A 16,997-nucleotide genomic window follows, 5' to 3' on the forward strand; every position below is an offset into this window, starting at 1 on the left:
CAGGCACGCACCTTCCGATAGGAAACCTTCCTAGGGAGAAGCAGCGCAACACAGCAGAAGACACGATGCGAGGGGCTCGCTATGGAGGTAGTGCCTCTCCAGCTCTCCGAAGTCGTGAAATGGTAAAGTTAACTCTGCCCCCTTGTGCATCTGCATCATGATACAGGCCATAATTAGATGACATGCTTCTCTTCTTCGCGTTAGAGGCTAGCGTATACGACCCACCTCCCCATCACCTGCAGCGTGGAGCCTTGGCATGCCTCTGCGGGCACCTCGCGCCCACTGGAGCAGAAGGACCTTGCGCTGAGCAGGATGGGGAGGGGTTGTGGACGTTCCCAGGGATCCCCTCAAACAAAGACATTGAAGGATCTGTTTATGCCTCTCCAAATCTGCAGCCCTGAGCCTATTATAAAAGCAGTTTAAATGGTCTGCTGAGGACAGCATTACTGTCCAGCTTACGAGCTCGAAAATCATGACTCATCCTGACAAAATGATGGGGGTTGTTTTAGAAATCACGTGCTCTCTTCTAAATGTGAACTGGCAAAAGCTGGGGAGTTTCTCAGCTCTGCTTCTGATCCTTCCAAGGCAACATTTAATTCTTTTATCTACATTTAAACCAGAGTGTTCTGTAATCACAGGCACCCGAGAACTGGTGCTTCGGGACAGGGCTGTGACACAGACGTGTGGTTTCAACACAAACGGCTTCTCTCCTGCCTGGCTGATAAAATAGAAAATTTCTTCTCTACCTGCTTTAAAGCATGTATTTTTTCTATGCACTTGTGGCCTTGATTTGGAAAAAAATGTCAGATGTACAATCGCGGAGTTAACTAACAACGGCATGTTCAGCAAGTACCTGAGCACAGGGAGTTTTACACTCCCACCATCAGACCAGTCCCCAAGTGGCTGAAATTTGCCCCACAAACCTCTTGCAGTTTTCCCCCCCAGTTTCAGTAAACCAAGCACTACCCCACGACCCGACCAGGCATTTCCATCAGTGCACCTGCAGACACACGACCCTGTTTGCACAGCTCAGGCACCAGGCTGCTCACCCAATTTTAGCCAGGTTTCCCCAGGGGTTCAGTTAATGCCACTACAGCTTCTACCCACCGACACCCCCCCTCTCCATCCCTGTGGGGCCAGGCAGTGGGGAGACAGTGGAGGGAGCAGCCGGAGGAACAGGGATGCGGACCCGCACTGGCTGCAGGATGGTGCTGGACCCGCACCTGCAGCGCAGGAGCTGGGGACAACGGGTGCTCCACAGCAAGGGAGGATGGCATCAAGCCCGCCAAGAGTAAACGAGACCCCCCAGCCCACCGGTGCTGCCGCAGGGAGGGCAGTCACCCCTCCTCCAGGTGCCCTCCACAGCCTCAACCACAGCATCCTTGCTAAGGCTCTGGTGTCCCCTCCACTACCGCAAATGCGGCCGCAGTCTTGGCCTCAACTCCTCTCTGTAAGCTCTTGCTAAATGAAAGTGATGCTCTAGATTAAAGGCACTTTTATAAGACACCAACGCGGAATTTCTCCTCTTTTCCCTTCTGCTCTATCCCTGGCATCCTTCTCTTCTCCAAAGCAGTGTTTTCATTAGGAAAATGCCAAGGACACAGAACAAAACAGGACCATAAACCCTGCAGAGGAGCACCAGCAACACCCAACCCCAACCAGACTGTGCTCGTTTCCACCCCGAGACCAGCAAAGACCCCCAGTGCCGGGGGGACCTGCAGAGACGCAGCACGGCAGACAGCTCTGCTGTTAATTTTGTCTCTGTGGTTGGGGACACCTCTCTGACATTTTATATTTCATGTGGCCACAGAGTCAACAACACAATGGTGACTCTTCCCCTTTCCACTGGTGGGAGGGCAATGTTCCCTGGTGGGGAGGAAGGTCTGCTTAAAAACTGTGACATACCCCCCCCGTGCTTTCTGAAACACCCAGACGAGCCCCCGTTCCTCAAAGAGGTCCTGCCTCTGGCCACCAGGTCACGCCGAAGGTCCCACCTGCCGAAACGGGACCAAACCCCACCACAGCAGATGGTGATGGGGGACGTCCGCAGCTCCATCACATCACAAGCACACAGCATCGGCCTCAGCCGCATCCCGCCCTGCATCACTGCACGCACCCCCCCACACCAGAAAACAGCTCCCACTACCTTCATCCCGCTTGCGCTTGTTGTTCTCGGTGCCGGGGGAGGCGATTCCCAGGATTCCGCTGATGGAGTAGGACGAACCGGCGGAGTCGGTGCTGACGGAGGACACCTGGGTCACAGACCCCGTGGAGGCTGGAAGGCAAGGCCAAGCAGTCAACACAACACAAGCACCAGTCTACCCAAAAGCCACCGTCCGTCGTCCCCCCCCAGCATGACCAAGGGTGGCCGGGGGGCTCTGCTGCCCACCATGGCCCCTCCAGCTCGGGAAGGACCCCAGCCCAGCCCAGCCCAGCCCGGCGGTGTGCCACAGCATCCCCGTGCAGATGCGGGAGCGGAGACGCGGTCGCCCCTCGTCCCCATCAGCGAGGTGGACGGAGCTGGCGGGGAGCAGAGCCACGCAGAGAGAAGATCCTCCACGCACAGGGTCCACAGCGAGGTGCCGGGGCAGGCTGCGTGGCCGTGCGTTCCTTCCCCTTCTCCAGGCTGATTTAGGAACTTGGGAAGGCTGGGTAACCCTTTCCATTAGTGTAATGAGTCGGGCGGTTAAGCGACCCGTGGCTGTGCCGGGAACTCTTAGGCAACTAAGGCAGGGAGATAGGCTGTGCGTCTCAAGGACTCCTGCTGCCCGGCGGAGGCGGAGGGACGGGAGCAGAGATAGCCAGTTCTCATAACAACCCGCAGGCATTCTTCTCTCCTAACAACCTTGGGACACCACAGTCCTCCCCTGACAGCCTTGGAGCATCTCATATCTGTGTTTTAAGTTAGTCTCAGGCAGCCTCAGAGCTTTCCTTATCTGCATGTGAAACGGTACCGGCGCAGCCGGGATTCCCGCAATATGTTGATGACAAAAGTCAATCACCTCCCAAACCTGTCAACAGCAATACTGAGGTCCTTTGAGCATTCCGGGACTGCAGCGGGCTGTGACCAGCATCTCCCTTTGAGTGGGATGCCTCTCAGAGCTCGCAAACTTTCCTGTTTGCGAAAATCAGAGGTCTGTTGCCGAAAGCCAACGTAACCTGGGCTGATTCTCTCTGCTCCTTGAGGCTCGACTCTTTGCCCATTGAGAAAGATCCTGAAGCATTTGATGTGAACCTTTTCCCTGACCTCGAGGGGAATTTTCAACAGGTATACCTCTTTTACTCTCTTTTACCCTCCTATATGTACATCACTTAGTCTCTTTATGCATGCGCATGTACTAACCTGAATAGTCTATAACAAGTACATTATAGCAAGTATATTATAAGTTATTACTTCCAAATTTATACTTAAATTACTGTCATGAATTTTATTCAACTGTGAATGAATTTTAAGCTGCTATTATACTCATAATCCCTTTAGATATAAACCATTGCCCAGGTCTGGGACTAGGAGTCAATCCAGCCATACCCAGACTCCGACAGGAGTTTAGAAAGCAAGGGGGTCTTCTCCGAACCTCGTGACTCAATGGGGGGGTCTCCCTTACCCTTTTTACATTCCCGATCTTTGCACAAATCACAAGAAATTAATTCTAATAATTTTTCTTTGTAATATTTCCTTTTACGCATTATGTTTTCGGTCTCTATATACATAAGTTCAGTCTGACTCTAACTTAATTTTCCTGAGTGCATTTCATCCATGTACTAAGTAATGGAGTGAACCTCGCCATCGAATTCCGTGAAGTCCCACTTTTATATGAATTTCTATTAAATCATTTTTCTATTGCTAACACAATTAGAGGCGATTCTTTAAGTGATCCGAACCCCTCTTCTCTCTCTCTCTCTCATTCCCCTCGCGACATGCTGCCAGCCTCCCGGCGCAGGAACCTCGTGGGAGCGGAGCAGCCTGCGCTCGCTGCGCCGGGATTGCTGCCTGCAATCCTGCTGCCCCAAGCCAACAGCCCCCAGCCAGTGAAGACCCCCAGACAGCTGGGGTTCCCCAGCGACCCAGGAACGGCCACCTGCGGGCCACACAGCTGAAAGGCCCTGAGGTTCCACAAAATATGAATTCAATCCGCTTTTTGCTTTAACAGAGCCCTGAGAAAGGGTGCTGGCTGCGTCCAGCCAAGGGGGGGTCGTTCATCACAGCCAACACAAAGCCCGGAGATGTCGGCCGGGGCTGCAGATGCTGTGTCTGCGTGATGCTGCGGGAGGCTGAGGCTGTACACGAGCGGGCAGAAGAGGCAGCACCGTGCAGACCCTCTGAGCACAGGGGGCTTCTCTGCAGGACCACGCTGAAGACCCCCCCAGCCACAGCCCACACAGAGCAAACCTGTGTCGGCAATCCCTGCTGCCTCTACCAACCCCAAGCCCTGAGAAACGAGACGTCTCTTCTCTGCTCTTGTTTTCTGCAAGGAGAGACACCCCTTAAGCAAAATGAGGGATGCTTCTCCTCCGCTGAGATTGTTTTGGCATTTCCCGGAGTGGAAGGCTCAGGACGTGGGGCTGCAGCGTGATTTCTCTGACGAGCCAGAAGAGTTCACGCAACTCTGCGCTCACGCTCTGTGTCTCACGGCACCAGCCCACCCTTGCCGGGTGTGGGGGGGGGCAGCTAGAATTTCCCCATTTCACAGGTAACAGCATAAAGGCAGAGAGGAACCAGGGCCCCCATCCCACCTCCCTTCATGCCTACAGAGCAAGGGCTTACCTGTGCCCCAGCTGCTTTCAAAGAACAAGGACAAAAAGAGAGCAGCCCTGAGCCCTGACTGAGCCCCTCCATCCCTGCCGCAGCATGGCAGAGCGGCTGCCCCCCCCAAAAAAAAGACACCATCAGCCTCATGAAGGGCTGAGGATGCCTCACCAGCTCCGCCACCCCTCCCAGGGACCCCTTCCACCAGCATCGCCTGCCTCGGGATGCAGCGTCACTCATCTGTGGCTGAATTAAAGTTTTGGAAAGTTTTGCTACCTCTCCACTCAAGACTGCAAGTGCACAAAGAATTATGGAAGGGATGGTTGATAGATGAAAAAAACACATTCAAAACTACTTACTGACTAATGATGCAGAAAATGTTATGAATAAGTATCCCTTTCTTGATTTATTACTTTAATTATCTGACATTCTATAGACCCCCATTAGTGGGGGTTTTTTGGTTTAGATTTCAATTTTCTGTCTCATGGTGAAAGCTATTTATCATAATAATCAGTAAAATTCAAAACCTTTTAGCAGTATTTATAAAATTCATTTACTATGTTCAGCCCTTGGAGAATGACAAAGAAGGCGCATTAGCACGTGTGCTGAAGTGTTTTATGCAGAATTATCTGTCCATAAGAATGATTAAAAGTTCTTTAGAATATTTGTAATCTATTATGCTATTTTTTTTATTAAAAAAAAAGTTTTCCTTACCTATGCTGTGACTGGAGGCTGGGACCTGCTGATTGGGTGGCTGCTGCACCTTCGTCCGTATGATCCTGTGTGTAGTTGAAAAGAAAATGACTGCTTAGCATTAAGCATGCAATTGCAGGGGGCATCAGACACTATTTTTTTCAGTTCAGGACACCTACATCAATACAAAAATGCCCTTCTGCATATTATCCCCTCGTCATCCACTGAAAGACTGAAGTTTGGCGGGTGGACCCAGGACCGTGTTCCTGCCTCCAGCCCCTGCCATTAGGGACATTTGGGTGACTGACTCCTGCGCACTCCTCGGGACGCTGCAGAGTTTGGTGCTTTGGTGCCTTTGAGGACATAGTCCTCACCGCCAAGAAAAGAGATATCCACTGCTATTCGGGCACCCGTTGGGCCCAGCACTCCATCCTCAGGGAGCTGGACACTTCTGAGTCCAGACGTCCCAGCAGGCTGTGATCTGCACCCTTGGGCGCTCAGACACATTTGCAAGGCTGTCTCTAGACCGCCCTCGGTACAGTACTCACGCAGCTTAAGAACTTGACCACCTTGGAAAAGGAGCTGCTTAGCCAAATTAATATTAAAACAAAACTGTGCTAGATTAAATGCTAATCTTAAAAGCTGAATAACTACACTGTCACCACTGGGGACGGCCTCTGCTCTGATTTATAATGATGTCAATCAGGAAAAATTCAGAGACGCAGAAAAACTAGAAGGCACGTGTTGTGCGGCAGGACAGAGGGCAGCTGCTAAGGCGGCCAGGGGAGGTGCTCTACCAAGCGCTCACCTGCCGATGCAGTGTGAAAAAAGACAAGACAGGGTCTGAAATGTCTCTGGAGATAACACAGTTCTGCCACCGACTGCAGTGGAATCAGACCGGGCTTGAAGGAGGCACGCAGCTCGCTCTCCCTGCCTGACGCGCTGCTTACGCAGCAGGAATGCTGCAGCAAGCATTTCTCCTCTCTTTACCTAACAAACTCTTCTCCCGTTTCTGCCTGCCATGAATTTGGAAGAGGGGAGAGGAGGGGAGGCGTGTGACGGGGCTGGCGTGGGGATGCACTCCCAGGAACAAAGAGCAGTTGGTTGCTTGAAAGTCACCCCGTGAGCTGCTACAGGAACCACCACCGGTGATGCCTGGCCCCGTCCCAAAAGAGGACACGCTGCCGTCCCCTTCCCCTCCCATCCCTCTGCGGAGTCCGATGGAGGTGGCAGGGGCTAAGGCCATTAGTAAGCCCGTTTTCAGCCGCCAGCCCCACAGCGAAGCTGCTGGGCATTAGACATCTGTGGCTGGGTCCCCAGCAGCAAATTCCCCCACCAAGGGCCGGAGCAGCCAGCCTGGCGTGGGGAGCTTTGCAAACAACTGCAGTTTGGGGAGCAGAGCCGAAAAGCTGGGACCCTACGTGAGGAAGAGTGGAAACAACCCTCTGCACAAGGCATCCTTGCCGTTGTGGCAAGGGAAGGGTGTCCGGGTCCTTCTGACACTTAAACGTCTTCATCTCTGGAGGGATGGAGGACTGGAGCACTTCGAAGCAGCTGGGCAGCTCTTGGCTTATTTGAGCAAAACTAATCGCAATGATTAATTAAGCCTTAATCACACAGAGTTGCTCCTGCTGCGGAAGAGTGGCCTATTATTAATATTAATTAATGTTATTAATTAATAATAATAGTTATTATTCACTCATATACGGGGGCAGCGGCTCAAATTCATCTGCTAAAAGGCACCCTCGGCAGCAGGGATGTGCTGAGCGCACTCTGTCCCAGCGGCCCCCCCAGGTTCTCCAGCAAGAGCTCCCCTGAAGGGAACAGCAGGGTCCCGGGGGGATCCCCTCTTTCCACCGAGGAGGCTGGTATGGGGGGGAGCAGCACGGTAGCTCCATCCTCCGCTGCGCAGGAACGCCGACTGCTTGGCTTCGCCCTCCCTGCAGCAGGACGGGAACCACACTGCACGGTTTCGGATGGGTTCAGGACCCGGAGTGATGGGGTTAACACCTGATCTGCACCTCGGCGGTGAATAAGGGCATTGTGAGCAGGGGTCTGCATCCTTGGTGTGTAACATCCCCACCAGCAAAGCCTTGAAGTATATGCTTAATTTTAAATATGAGGATAAAACCCAGAGACTGCAATGTGGAACTGGGAGGATTTAGCATTAAAGCCAAGTGTTTTGATGTGAATTCCAGGTTTCTCGTCATGATAGCTTGGTTTGGGTTTTCAGGATGTGCTCCTAGGCTGGCAAAAACAATTCTCTGGGTAAACAGCCTGACTCAAAAAGATTGCATGCGTTTTTAGAAAGGGATTTCACACTTTAAGAGAAGGAAAAGACCTTGGCCACAGCCGCAAGCAGATGAGAAAGGATGAGATTTCTGGCCAAAAAACTTGGTGGCAGATCAAGAAACGGGTTTCTGATGCAAAGGCAGTGAGTGTGTGGACACTGCCAGCGTGGAAACACACCAGGACGCAGCAAGAGGCAGAATATGGAAACTGGCTCAAAACTTGATGGGAAGCTACTTAAGCTCTCTTTTTCCTAGAGCAATGACTGCCTTTTTGGTAGTTTTTTGGAGGATGCTGGAAGCCCTACCACACAAACACAGGGCTGCTCACAGCAGCAAATGCTTCTGACATGGCAGGGCTCGAGCTGACTTTTATGGAAGCAGAGTTTTCCCTTAGTAACTTGAGGTCATTCAGAGTGATAGCCTCCTTCAGTTTTCCTGGTGTCTGTATTATTTCCCAAATCCTTTTTAAAACTGAAAATGCCATGCCTGTAGGGTTACTGAACACTGCTCTGGAGGCTCAGCGAGTCAGGAGCTCCCAGGGAGCAGCAAAGGCTGCGCATGAACTGACCCATTTTTGCTCTTAAACACACGAACCTATGACTCAACGTTCAGTTCGGCAAGACAGAGACACCACTCTCCGCTAACGCTGGGGAAGCCACTCCGGCTACTCAAGCGGCAACTCCATGAATGCAAATCAGGTTGGGATAGCCAATAAAAGAATATTGCATCAATTTATTTCACGTCCATGGACACAGATGGGACTTTATAGCTAGCTGCCTTCAAAGAATTTGCATGCAATCGCACAAGTGAAAACCATCTCACCAGCATGGTGAGGCTGAAGCCTGGCACAGAGCATGCCCCCGAGCAAAAATGAAAGGACTCTGCTTGCCAGGGGTGTAGGTGTGCATGAGGCTGCCCAAGCTCTCTGCCTTCCAAGTATTAATCCCTTATTATCAGTCTGGCAGGGCTGGAGACATAACAGACTATTTCACTGGGGGTTTTCAACACTAGCTTTAAACATCCTTTGACTCAGAAGGAAGCGGGCAAGTACAGAAGGTGTAACTGAGATAGCGGTAGGTTATTCTAGCTCCAGACCCCTCCGCAAACCCAGTCCTGCCTGGCAAGGTCATGGCAAAACTCCCAAATGCAGGAGTGAGGCTCCAAATAAGATTCTCCTGCATTTATACAAAAGCAATTCAAGGCCACTTAAGTGTGTCCCTGTAACAAGCAGGCGGCTGAGGCACTCGAAAGCTACCGACCAAATTCCCCTGGTGATATTGACACTGACAGTAGCGGGCAGCGGCCAGCACGGTTCTGGGCCAACTTCAGCAAGACCAAGCAGGCGTCAGGAGGACAGAAGTGGTACCTTAGACCCATGCCTTGGGTCCCCTCCTCCAGGCACCTGGGCCCCCCCTTTTCCCAGATGACTGCCGCCCCACTTAGCGGCCGTCTGAGCTTCCCCCCCATCCCGGAGGGAAGCACGTCCCACTGAACCCCCACCCGGTCGAGCAGAACTGAGGCCTCATTCAAAGCAAACGTGCAGGAGCATTACCAGCGAGGACTGCAATTCACAGACTGGGGAAAGGATGGGAAAGAAGCGAATGCCAGCAGCAGAACCTGCCCATTCTTAGAAAATGCTCATCATCTGTGATGCTTCAGTCGATGAGGTGAGCTCACAGCTGCTCCCCAGCCCCAAACGCATCAGGGAAACACACACAAGCTGCATTTCTTGCAAACAGCCCGAAACACCCAGTCCTACTAAGAAATGAGGACCCAGTGCCAGTCCTTCTGAGGAGCATCCCTCCCCGTGACCAGACATATCTTTACCTGTTAATTGAACTGACGCTGGGCACAGTGTCGTTGTCACACACTCGCTCAGCAAGGAGTCTATCCCTGATCTCCCAGGCAAACATGGTGGGATTTTGGCGTTTGTACTCTGCAATTTTTTCAACGACTTTGGGTGTGGCGACCTTTGGTTTTGATCCTCCAATCACTCCAGGCTTAATACTCCCAGTTTCGTAATACCTGGGACAACATCCAAAACAAAGCTTTAGTTATCACGAACAGACAGAGAACATGCTTTGAGATTTATAGAGAACATAATTTCAAGGTAGCCAAACCCCAGCAAATCCTGAGATACATCTTCACTTTCACATACACATTTTCTGCCTATGTAGTGCTTTATCACCTAATAGATTAACTTATAGTAATTGGAATTGGGCCTCAGGATACAATATATATTTTTCTGTAATAGCAAGACAAAAGAAACAATGCAAGATTAAAGGGCATGCCGGGATCCAAAATTAACTGAAAATGTGTGTTATTAATCAGCAGTACTGGCAATAATAGAAACAAATCACACCAAGGACCACTTTTTGCAGTGGACTCTTTTGTAGTAAATTACTGTTTCTACAGAAATCCTCTGTCATTAATATCTACGGCTTGTTATCATTTCATAGTGAAATGAAGGCTGGGTATTGTATTTTATTTGCATCTCCAGAATAAATATGCTGGCATATCTTTTTACCATTTTATGGTTTTAATACACACATTACGGTTTTTAACAGTTAATGTATTCCAAAACGTATTCTTTTTAACATTATGTTTTCAGTAGTTTCAACCACGAATTTCAAGGAAAAGGGAGCTGCCCACACTCTGGAGGGGTCCAGCTGAGCTGGGATTTGGTTCCTGGGACCAGTCCTGTGGCCCTTCCTCAGGTACAGCATCTTTACCCACACCAGCAGCTCTGCTGATGCCACGCCAGGAAAGGTGAAGGACTGGATCCCTGAACCAACAGAAAGCTGCCAGATTTCCTCACATGTAAATCACACAAGAGCAACTGCTTTTGGTAGCATTGCAACAATACATCGCAGCTGAGATTCCCCACAAGTCTCCCCTTTTAATAAACGAAGCCTTGAACATGCTGTTAAGAGCAGAAGTCATATCTTATCCATCGAGGGCCAGAACGGAGACCAAGAATGAGACCGTGCTTCCCTGTGCTGTGCCGTCAGGGAGCACAACACACGAGGCATTCTCCCAGCCATGCACTTCTTTGTACCTTGTGAATTTTCTCGTGACCCCATGAAAAATAAACCCCGTGCCTACCTGCAATAACTGCCCCAACTGCCCTGGCCCCAGCACGTCCTTTCTGTACAGAGCAGACCTCGACTTCGTGAGCCTTTCAAGCAGACACCCACCGAGCTGCACGCTCTCAGCAGCTTAAACGTGTCCACTCAGTGCTCCATGCCTGTAGTTCTAGTAAGGAGCTCAGAAAAGACTCCCAGGTAAGACCGTAAGACTGTTTATTAATATCTTTTCTCCGCAGCTCCTTGACATACACATTATATGAAAAAAAAAAATTAATTCCCCAATCTTTCCAGCGTGAGCAGAACACAAACAGGCTGCGCAGCCGAAGCCTGTCTCACTGTAACACGCAACCATGTTCATCAAATTTCTGCCAGGCTACTGGTTTTCAGTCTTTCTGGGAAGAGCCCTGTGTGCAGGGCCTAAAATTCCTTTAAGGAAACTGACACCGTGTTGTTTGTACACGTTTTCAGATATTCTGGATGCAGAGGTGGACACAGATCTACCAGTCTCCATGAGCCGCTTCAGCAATACTAGTTAAGGGAAAGCGTCAAGTGTCAGAGGTGGATTAACCCTGCCGGTGTCCCCACACACAGCCTAGTAGCGAGCTTTAGGGCAGGGGGGTACAATTCAGCTCCTCCCATCCTTCCTGAGGACATGACAAAACGATGGCAAACGTGGACCATAAACCTACTAAAACCTTGCACCCCTGGCCTCAAAACCTTTGCTGCTGGCACCTCTCCCGTGAGGAGGGTGCGGAAGGAAGCCAGACAATACCCTAGAATGCTCCCAAACACAAAGTCTCCATTTCCTTGGTTCCAGTCAAAACGACCGATTTTTACAAACGTCCCGTAACGTTTTTTTCTCGAACAGCACCTTGCTGCACCATGCAGCGTGGTGCCCGCGGTCACTACCCCACGATGCAGGACAGCCCAGCTGAGCAGAGCATCAGCCAGCAGGCTCGGGAAAGCCACGGCCCTGCAGACGAGACGGCGTTTCCCACGGCTGGCTCACCACGGTAGGTAAGCCACGACAGCAAAAGCCCTCGCGGCCATGACGCCGCGGCGAGCTCACCCGGGGGACAAAGCCCTGGTACCCTCTGGACAGCAAGACCTCCGCTCCCAAATCTTCTAACCGCTGCCTACCCGCCCGTCCTCACCACCTCGAGGTCTGCAAAGGCACGCACACATCAACGGCGAGAGGTGCCTCGTGCGGGAGGGTGCAGGATTGGGCCCGGACCCTTCTCCCCCGGGGCAGCCGGGAAAGCTCGCTGCGCCGGGGGAACGGCTCTCGCCCAGCGACACGGCTGACACTGCCCTCCTCTTCGCCTTCGCAGTGAACCTGGGTGCAGCCAAAGCACGGGCATCCCTGACTCCCGTCTCCATTTTAATGGCAAGGACGGCTGCACTCAGCTTCATTTTATGCACATCAGGTCCGGGCCTTTTGCTCCCAGCAAGTTGCCAATGCAGGTGAAGAGTGGGCACCCCTGCGGTACCCCCCTTCCAAGGGGTGAGAGTTTCCCTTGCACTGCAACTGCTGGTTCCCTGCCTCTGGATGTTTTTTAAGTCTGTATCGAGGACTGAAAAATTCCGACCACAAAATTCCAAACGTAAGGATTTATCATAAGGACTCCCGTTTTTCACACACACGCACGTACATGAAAAAAAACCCACACACACAGAGCTGCAATTACAGTGACATTTTACCCACTGTAATTACTAGTTATGAAAATAATGAGCTATGAAATTCCAATTTATTGTTGACAACTTTAATGACAAAGCTCTGGAGCCTCACTCTTAGCTCTATAGTGCAAATATATCTAATGGTAAATCTATTCAAACTATCAAAAGTAAAACCATTGGACATTCGCCTGGTAGGTAAATAAATTGCCTGTTCCTTAGCTGTGCACTGGTCCTGATGGGAATTGGTGGCGATTCCGCTGCAGCGGAGAGCATCACCAGCCGAACCATGCCAGCCAGGCTGGGAGCAGGAGCCTGTGCCGGCAGCAGATGCAAGGCAATAACAGAGGGAAACGGGGCCGTGATGGGCAGGCAGGTCTCGGATAAAGCCCACGGAAAGTTATCCGCTCTAAAACAGTAAAGGCATCGGTGCCCCCAGACCTACACTGGGAGGAACGCATGCAGCTTGCAGGGGAATGTATCCCCCTGCAACGGAGGCATGAGAGAAAAAAAGGGATGTTGAGCGTAACTGGCACGCTGGCTCGTGCGGCTCTCTAAAAGCACGCAGCGCGGGGCCGTGGAGATGCTGTTCAGCCAGTTAAGGCGAGCAAGAGGTAAGAGGGGCCTGTGGGGAAAAGAGTGCCAAGAGCTACAAAGCCAGGGGCCTGTGACGGTGCCAAGTCGGTCCAATTCTGAACACTTAAACGGCCATTGAGAGATCGTAAATGCTGCTAATCCAAGCAGATCCTCTGCGTGATACTATTAAAAAAATTGCCCTAACAGCCTTTGCAGCTATGCTATGTCCAGGAAAGCATATCAGCTAAAAATTGGAAAAGAAGATGATGGTAAAATAAAAAAAGTAAAAATCTAAGCAGTGATGTGAACTGTGAAAGTTTAGTGAATAGTTCAGGAATTAACTTTTCCAGATTATCAAGAAAGACACATTCTAACCAAAAAAACGTTTTCCTTAACACAAGTTGCTCAAGTACCTCAGAATACCTGGGGTCCAAAACCATTTTAAGGCTCTAATTGACACAAATTATGTTCAGATTTGTTCACAAGATACAAAGAAGCAAGGATGGTATTTTTCACCTGAACCTATGTCAAATTTTAAAATGAAATCAGGAAATGATATGAATTTGAAGTTTAATTTCCTCTTGCCACAGCGGTTCGAGCAGCTCCAGACTGAACAGAGGGCTACTCCCAAAACAGCCAAAATTAAGATGGTTAATAGTTACTTATGGTATTCTGTGCTCTAATTTAAGAACGTATTCCTGCACAAGAGCAGAAAAAGGCGTCCAATGAAACAGTGGGACAGATTGCAGTATAGCCTGTGTGAATGAACACACGGCAACGTTCATGCAATATGTAATTATATTATTGCTAAAAGAGAGTCATCTTCAGAAAGCAAAACAAGTAACTTCCACAACTTCTAATTTTTTTGGCATTTTACTGAAGATGACTCCGGATTTCTCCACTTGTTCAGAACAGACAGGTGCAGGATATATGCCGTATATACAGCAAATACACCCCACATGGCATTTTGCGCTTTGCGTGACAATTACCTATAAGAAACTGTGAAAGGGCAAACCAGACATACGAATAGTGGCACACTTTTTTCCCACATCAGGCATATAAAACCCCAAGCGGTCAGGAAGCCCCTGTCCTCACTGGGCTGATTTCCTGCGGTTTCTACTATTCTCCATTTGTTTGCAACCTTCGATTCAGGGACCAGCACTGACACTTTTCTCTCGACGGACACAGAAGGATTCGTCGTCCCCCCTTTACCTGCCAAGTATTTTGCTGACGCAGCCATGGCTGACGCGGAGCTGCCGGGAGATGTCACACGGCCGGACCCCTTGGTGGGCGAGCTCCACGATCCTTTGGCGAACGACATCTGGGAGGGGGCGGCCGTTCACAAAAACACCCCCCAGCTGATTCACGCCTCCATGTCCTGAAACACACAGGGGAGGGGGAGAAGGGCAGGAGGAGAAGAGCTGTGTGAGAGTTTCGGACGTTTCTGCGGGGCAGACCCCCCCCATCCCCAGCATTCCCCGGCTCCGGGCATCGTCTCCCCAGCCTCGGTCCAGCCTCTGGCTGCTTTTCCCCGAGCGCTGCCGGACCCGAAGCACGGAGGCGGCCACGGCCGCGCTGCCGCAATGCCACTCGCCGGAGGGGAGGACCCTCCTGCCTGAAGGCAGATCAGGCCCCGTGTGGGAAAATGGCCACGGGAAACCACGCAGCGATGCGTCCAGCTCCCCGGACTCGGGCCACCTTCCTCCCGAAGCCAGCGGCCGCGTTTGCCCGACTGCAAACTCCGGGAACAGGCCTGGTGCTGGCCCGTGGAGAAGAGGATGCTCCTGAGCCTCTGGCTGGGAAAGCAGCTGGAAAGGAGGCTGGGCGATCGCTCAGCCTACACGCTGTTTGTGTCTAAGCACAGAACGAGATGCCCGAAATGAAATACGTGGGTTGGTTTTTTTTCCAGATGCCTTGACTTAATCAAGAGGGGGAAAAAAAAAAAAAAAAAAAAAAAAGAGCCCGATTTCTGCTCTTGCAATTTACAGCAGTCTTGGCAGATATTATGAGCCCACAAATGAAACATGAACACTCAGGCAAGCCCAGTATATTATTCCTTTTCGAGCAGATTTGCACTGTTCACCTTTAGCAAGGTGAATCATATATCTGGTGGGAAACGGGACTCACTTGGATGAACAGTAGTGAAACTGTGTAAAAAACATGAACATGTAATAATGCCACGTAGCAAGTGAGGAAATATAATTAACCCTCGTGTTGTTAATCATCCAAACTACTTGGATTACAGAGGAGCAGAGAAGCTGAAAACAAGCAATAGGGGCAGTACGGATGCCAATTCTGGAACAAAAATAATACAGAAAATCACTCTATTTGCACAGGGCTTGAACAGTACTGAATAAGCTGACAAGCCAAGTACCTCAGTGTTTTGGTTTTTTTTTTTAAAAAAAAAAAAGATTATATAGAGCTACTTTTATTTAAATCCAGTCATTTCACCATTGATAAACTGCTGTCAAACTTTGCAAACACCTTCTAAAACTGTCAGGGCACATAATGAATCCACATGAAATAGGTGATTGCTAAAGCCAGCTAAATAAGCCTGTGGCAAGCAGACAAGTGTCTGCTCTGCCTTCACCGGTGCAAGAGGCAGACCTCTGCCAGCGGCCGAGCTGGCCTCAGGCTGGTGCGTCCCTCCCGCAGCCCGGCGGTGCGGGGAGCAGACCCCCGGGCGTCGGGGGCTGCCTTCAGCCGCCCCTGCCCGGGGAGCTGCTGGCAGCACCAGGGACGTGCTGGGGCTGGGATGATGCTGCGGCCGGAGCAGGGATGACCCGATAGCCGGAGTGTACGGGAGCAACCCCGCATCGCTGCAGCGAGCGAGACCTCGGGCTTCTCACCTGCCAGCGGCTGTCGTTGTACAAAATCACGCACAGTGCATTTAATATGACCAGCAAGGTGCAGAAGGGGAGAGGGAAGGGGGGGGGAGGGAGGGGGGGAAGGAGCAAAAGGAAAGGAAAAGGAAAAGAAAGGAAGAGGGAAAGGGAAAGGGAGAGGGAAAGGGAAAGGGAAAGGGAGAGGGAAAGGAAGAGGAAGAGGAAGAGGGAGAGGGAGGGGGAGAGGGAGGGGAAGGGGAGGGGGAAGGGGAAGGGAAAGGGGAAAAGGAAGGGGAAGGGGAAGGGAAGGGGAAGGGGAAGGGAAGGGGAAGGAAAGGGGAAGGAAAGGAAAGGGGAAGGAAAGGAAAGGGGAAGTGGAGGAAAGGGAAGGAAAGGGGAGGAAAGGGAAGGGAAGGGAAGGGAAGGGAAGGGAAGGGAAGGGAAGGGAAGGGAAGGGAAGGGAAGGGAAGGAAAGGAAAGGAAAGGAAAGGAAAGGAAAGGAAAGGAAAGGAAAGGAAAGGAAAGGAAAGGAAAGGAAAGGAAAGGAAAGGAAAGGAAAGGAAAGGAAAGGAAAGGAAAGGAAAGGAAAGGAAAGGAAAGGAAAGGAAAGGAAAGGGAAACAGGGGGAGAGAGAAAAAAGGAAACAAGAATGGAAGGAAGGAAGGAAGGAAGGAAGGAAGGAAGGAAGGAAAAGACAGAGAGATAAAGGGAGAAAGGGGAAAAGGAAGAAAGAAAGAGAAAGAAAGAAAATAGAGAGAAAGAAAGAGAAAGAATGAAAGAAAGAAAGAAAGAAAGAGAGAAAGAAAGAAAGAAAAAGAAAGAAAAGGAAAGAAAGAACAGGAAAGAGAAAGCAAGCACTTAAGACATGTGTTTCCTTAGGGAAAGGGCTGATTCTCCACCCCCGGAGCCAGTTCCCAGCCCCAGGAGGCCGGCGGAGCCCGGGCCTGCCCAGGCCGAGAGCATCCTCCGACCCTGCAGCCGCCGGGGAACAAAGGCCGGGGCCGCCGCCGTCCCTCCCGCCGCGCCGGGGGACCCCTCCCCAAACCTGCCACCGCCTCGGGAACCGGCACCGGCGCCGAGCCCGGCTCCCTGCCCGCTGGGG

General features: G+C 51.1%; 1 protein-coding gene across 7 annotated transcripts in view; it reads right to left on the bottom strand.

Annotated features, from left to right (window-relative positions):
- The window catches only part of PAX5 (paired box 5), a 137,193-nt gene that overhangs the window by 114,075 nt on the left and 6,121 nt on the right, over positions 1-16,997 (bottom strand). For 5 of the 7 annotated variants that reach the window (XM_069775974.1, XM_069775972.1, XM_069775971.1 and 2 more), the window contains exons 2-5: positions 14,283-14,448; positions 9,559-9,756; positions 5,462-5,526; positions 2,147-2,275 (exon numbers count right to left, since the gene is read on the bottom strand). In XM_069775974.1, the coding sequence (XP_069632075.1) occupies positions 2,147-2,275; positions 5,462-5,526; positions 9,559-9,756; positions 14,283-14,448 (558 nt within the window). The remainder of the gene's footprint in view (positions 1-2,146; positions 2,276-5,461; positions 5,527-9,558; positions 9,757-14,282; positions 14,449-16,997) is intronic. The other 2 variants (XM_069775978.1, XM_069775977.1) reach the window with 2 other exon arrangements.

The sequence above is a fragment of the Haliaeetus albicilla genome, chromosome Z (genome assembly GCF_947461875.1).
Source record: "Haliaeetus albicilla chromosome Z, bHalAlb1.1, whole genome shotgun sequence".
NCBI lineage: Eukaryota > Metazoa > Chordata > Aves > Accipitriformes > Accipitridae > Haliaeetus > Haliaeetus albicilla.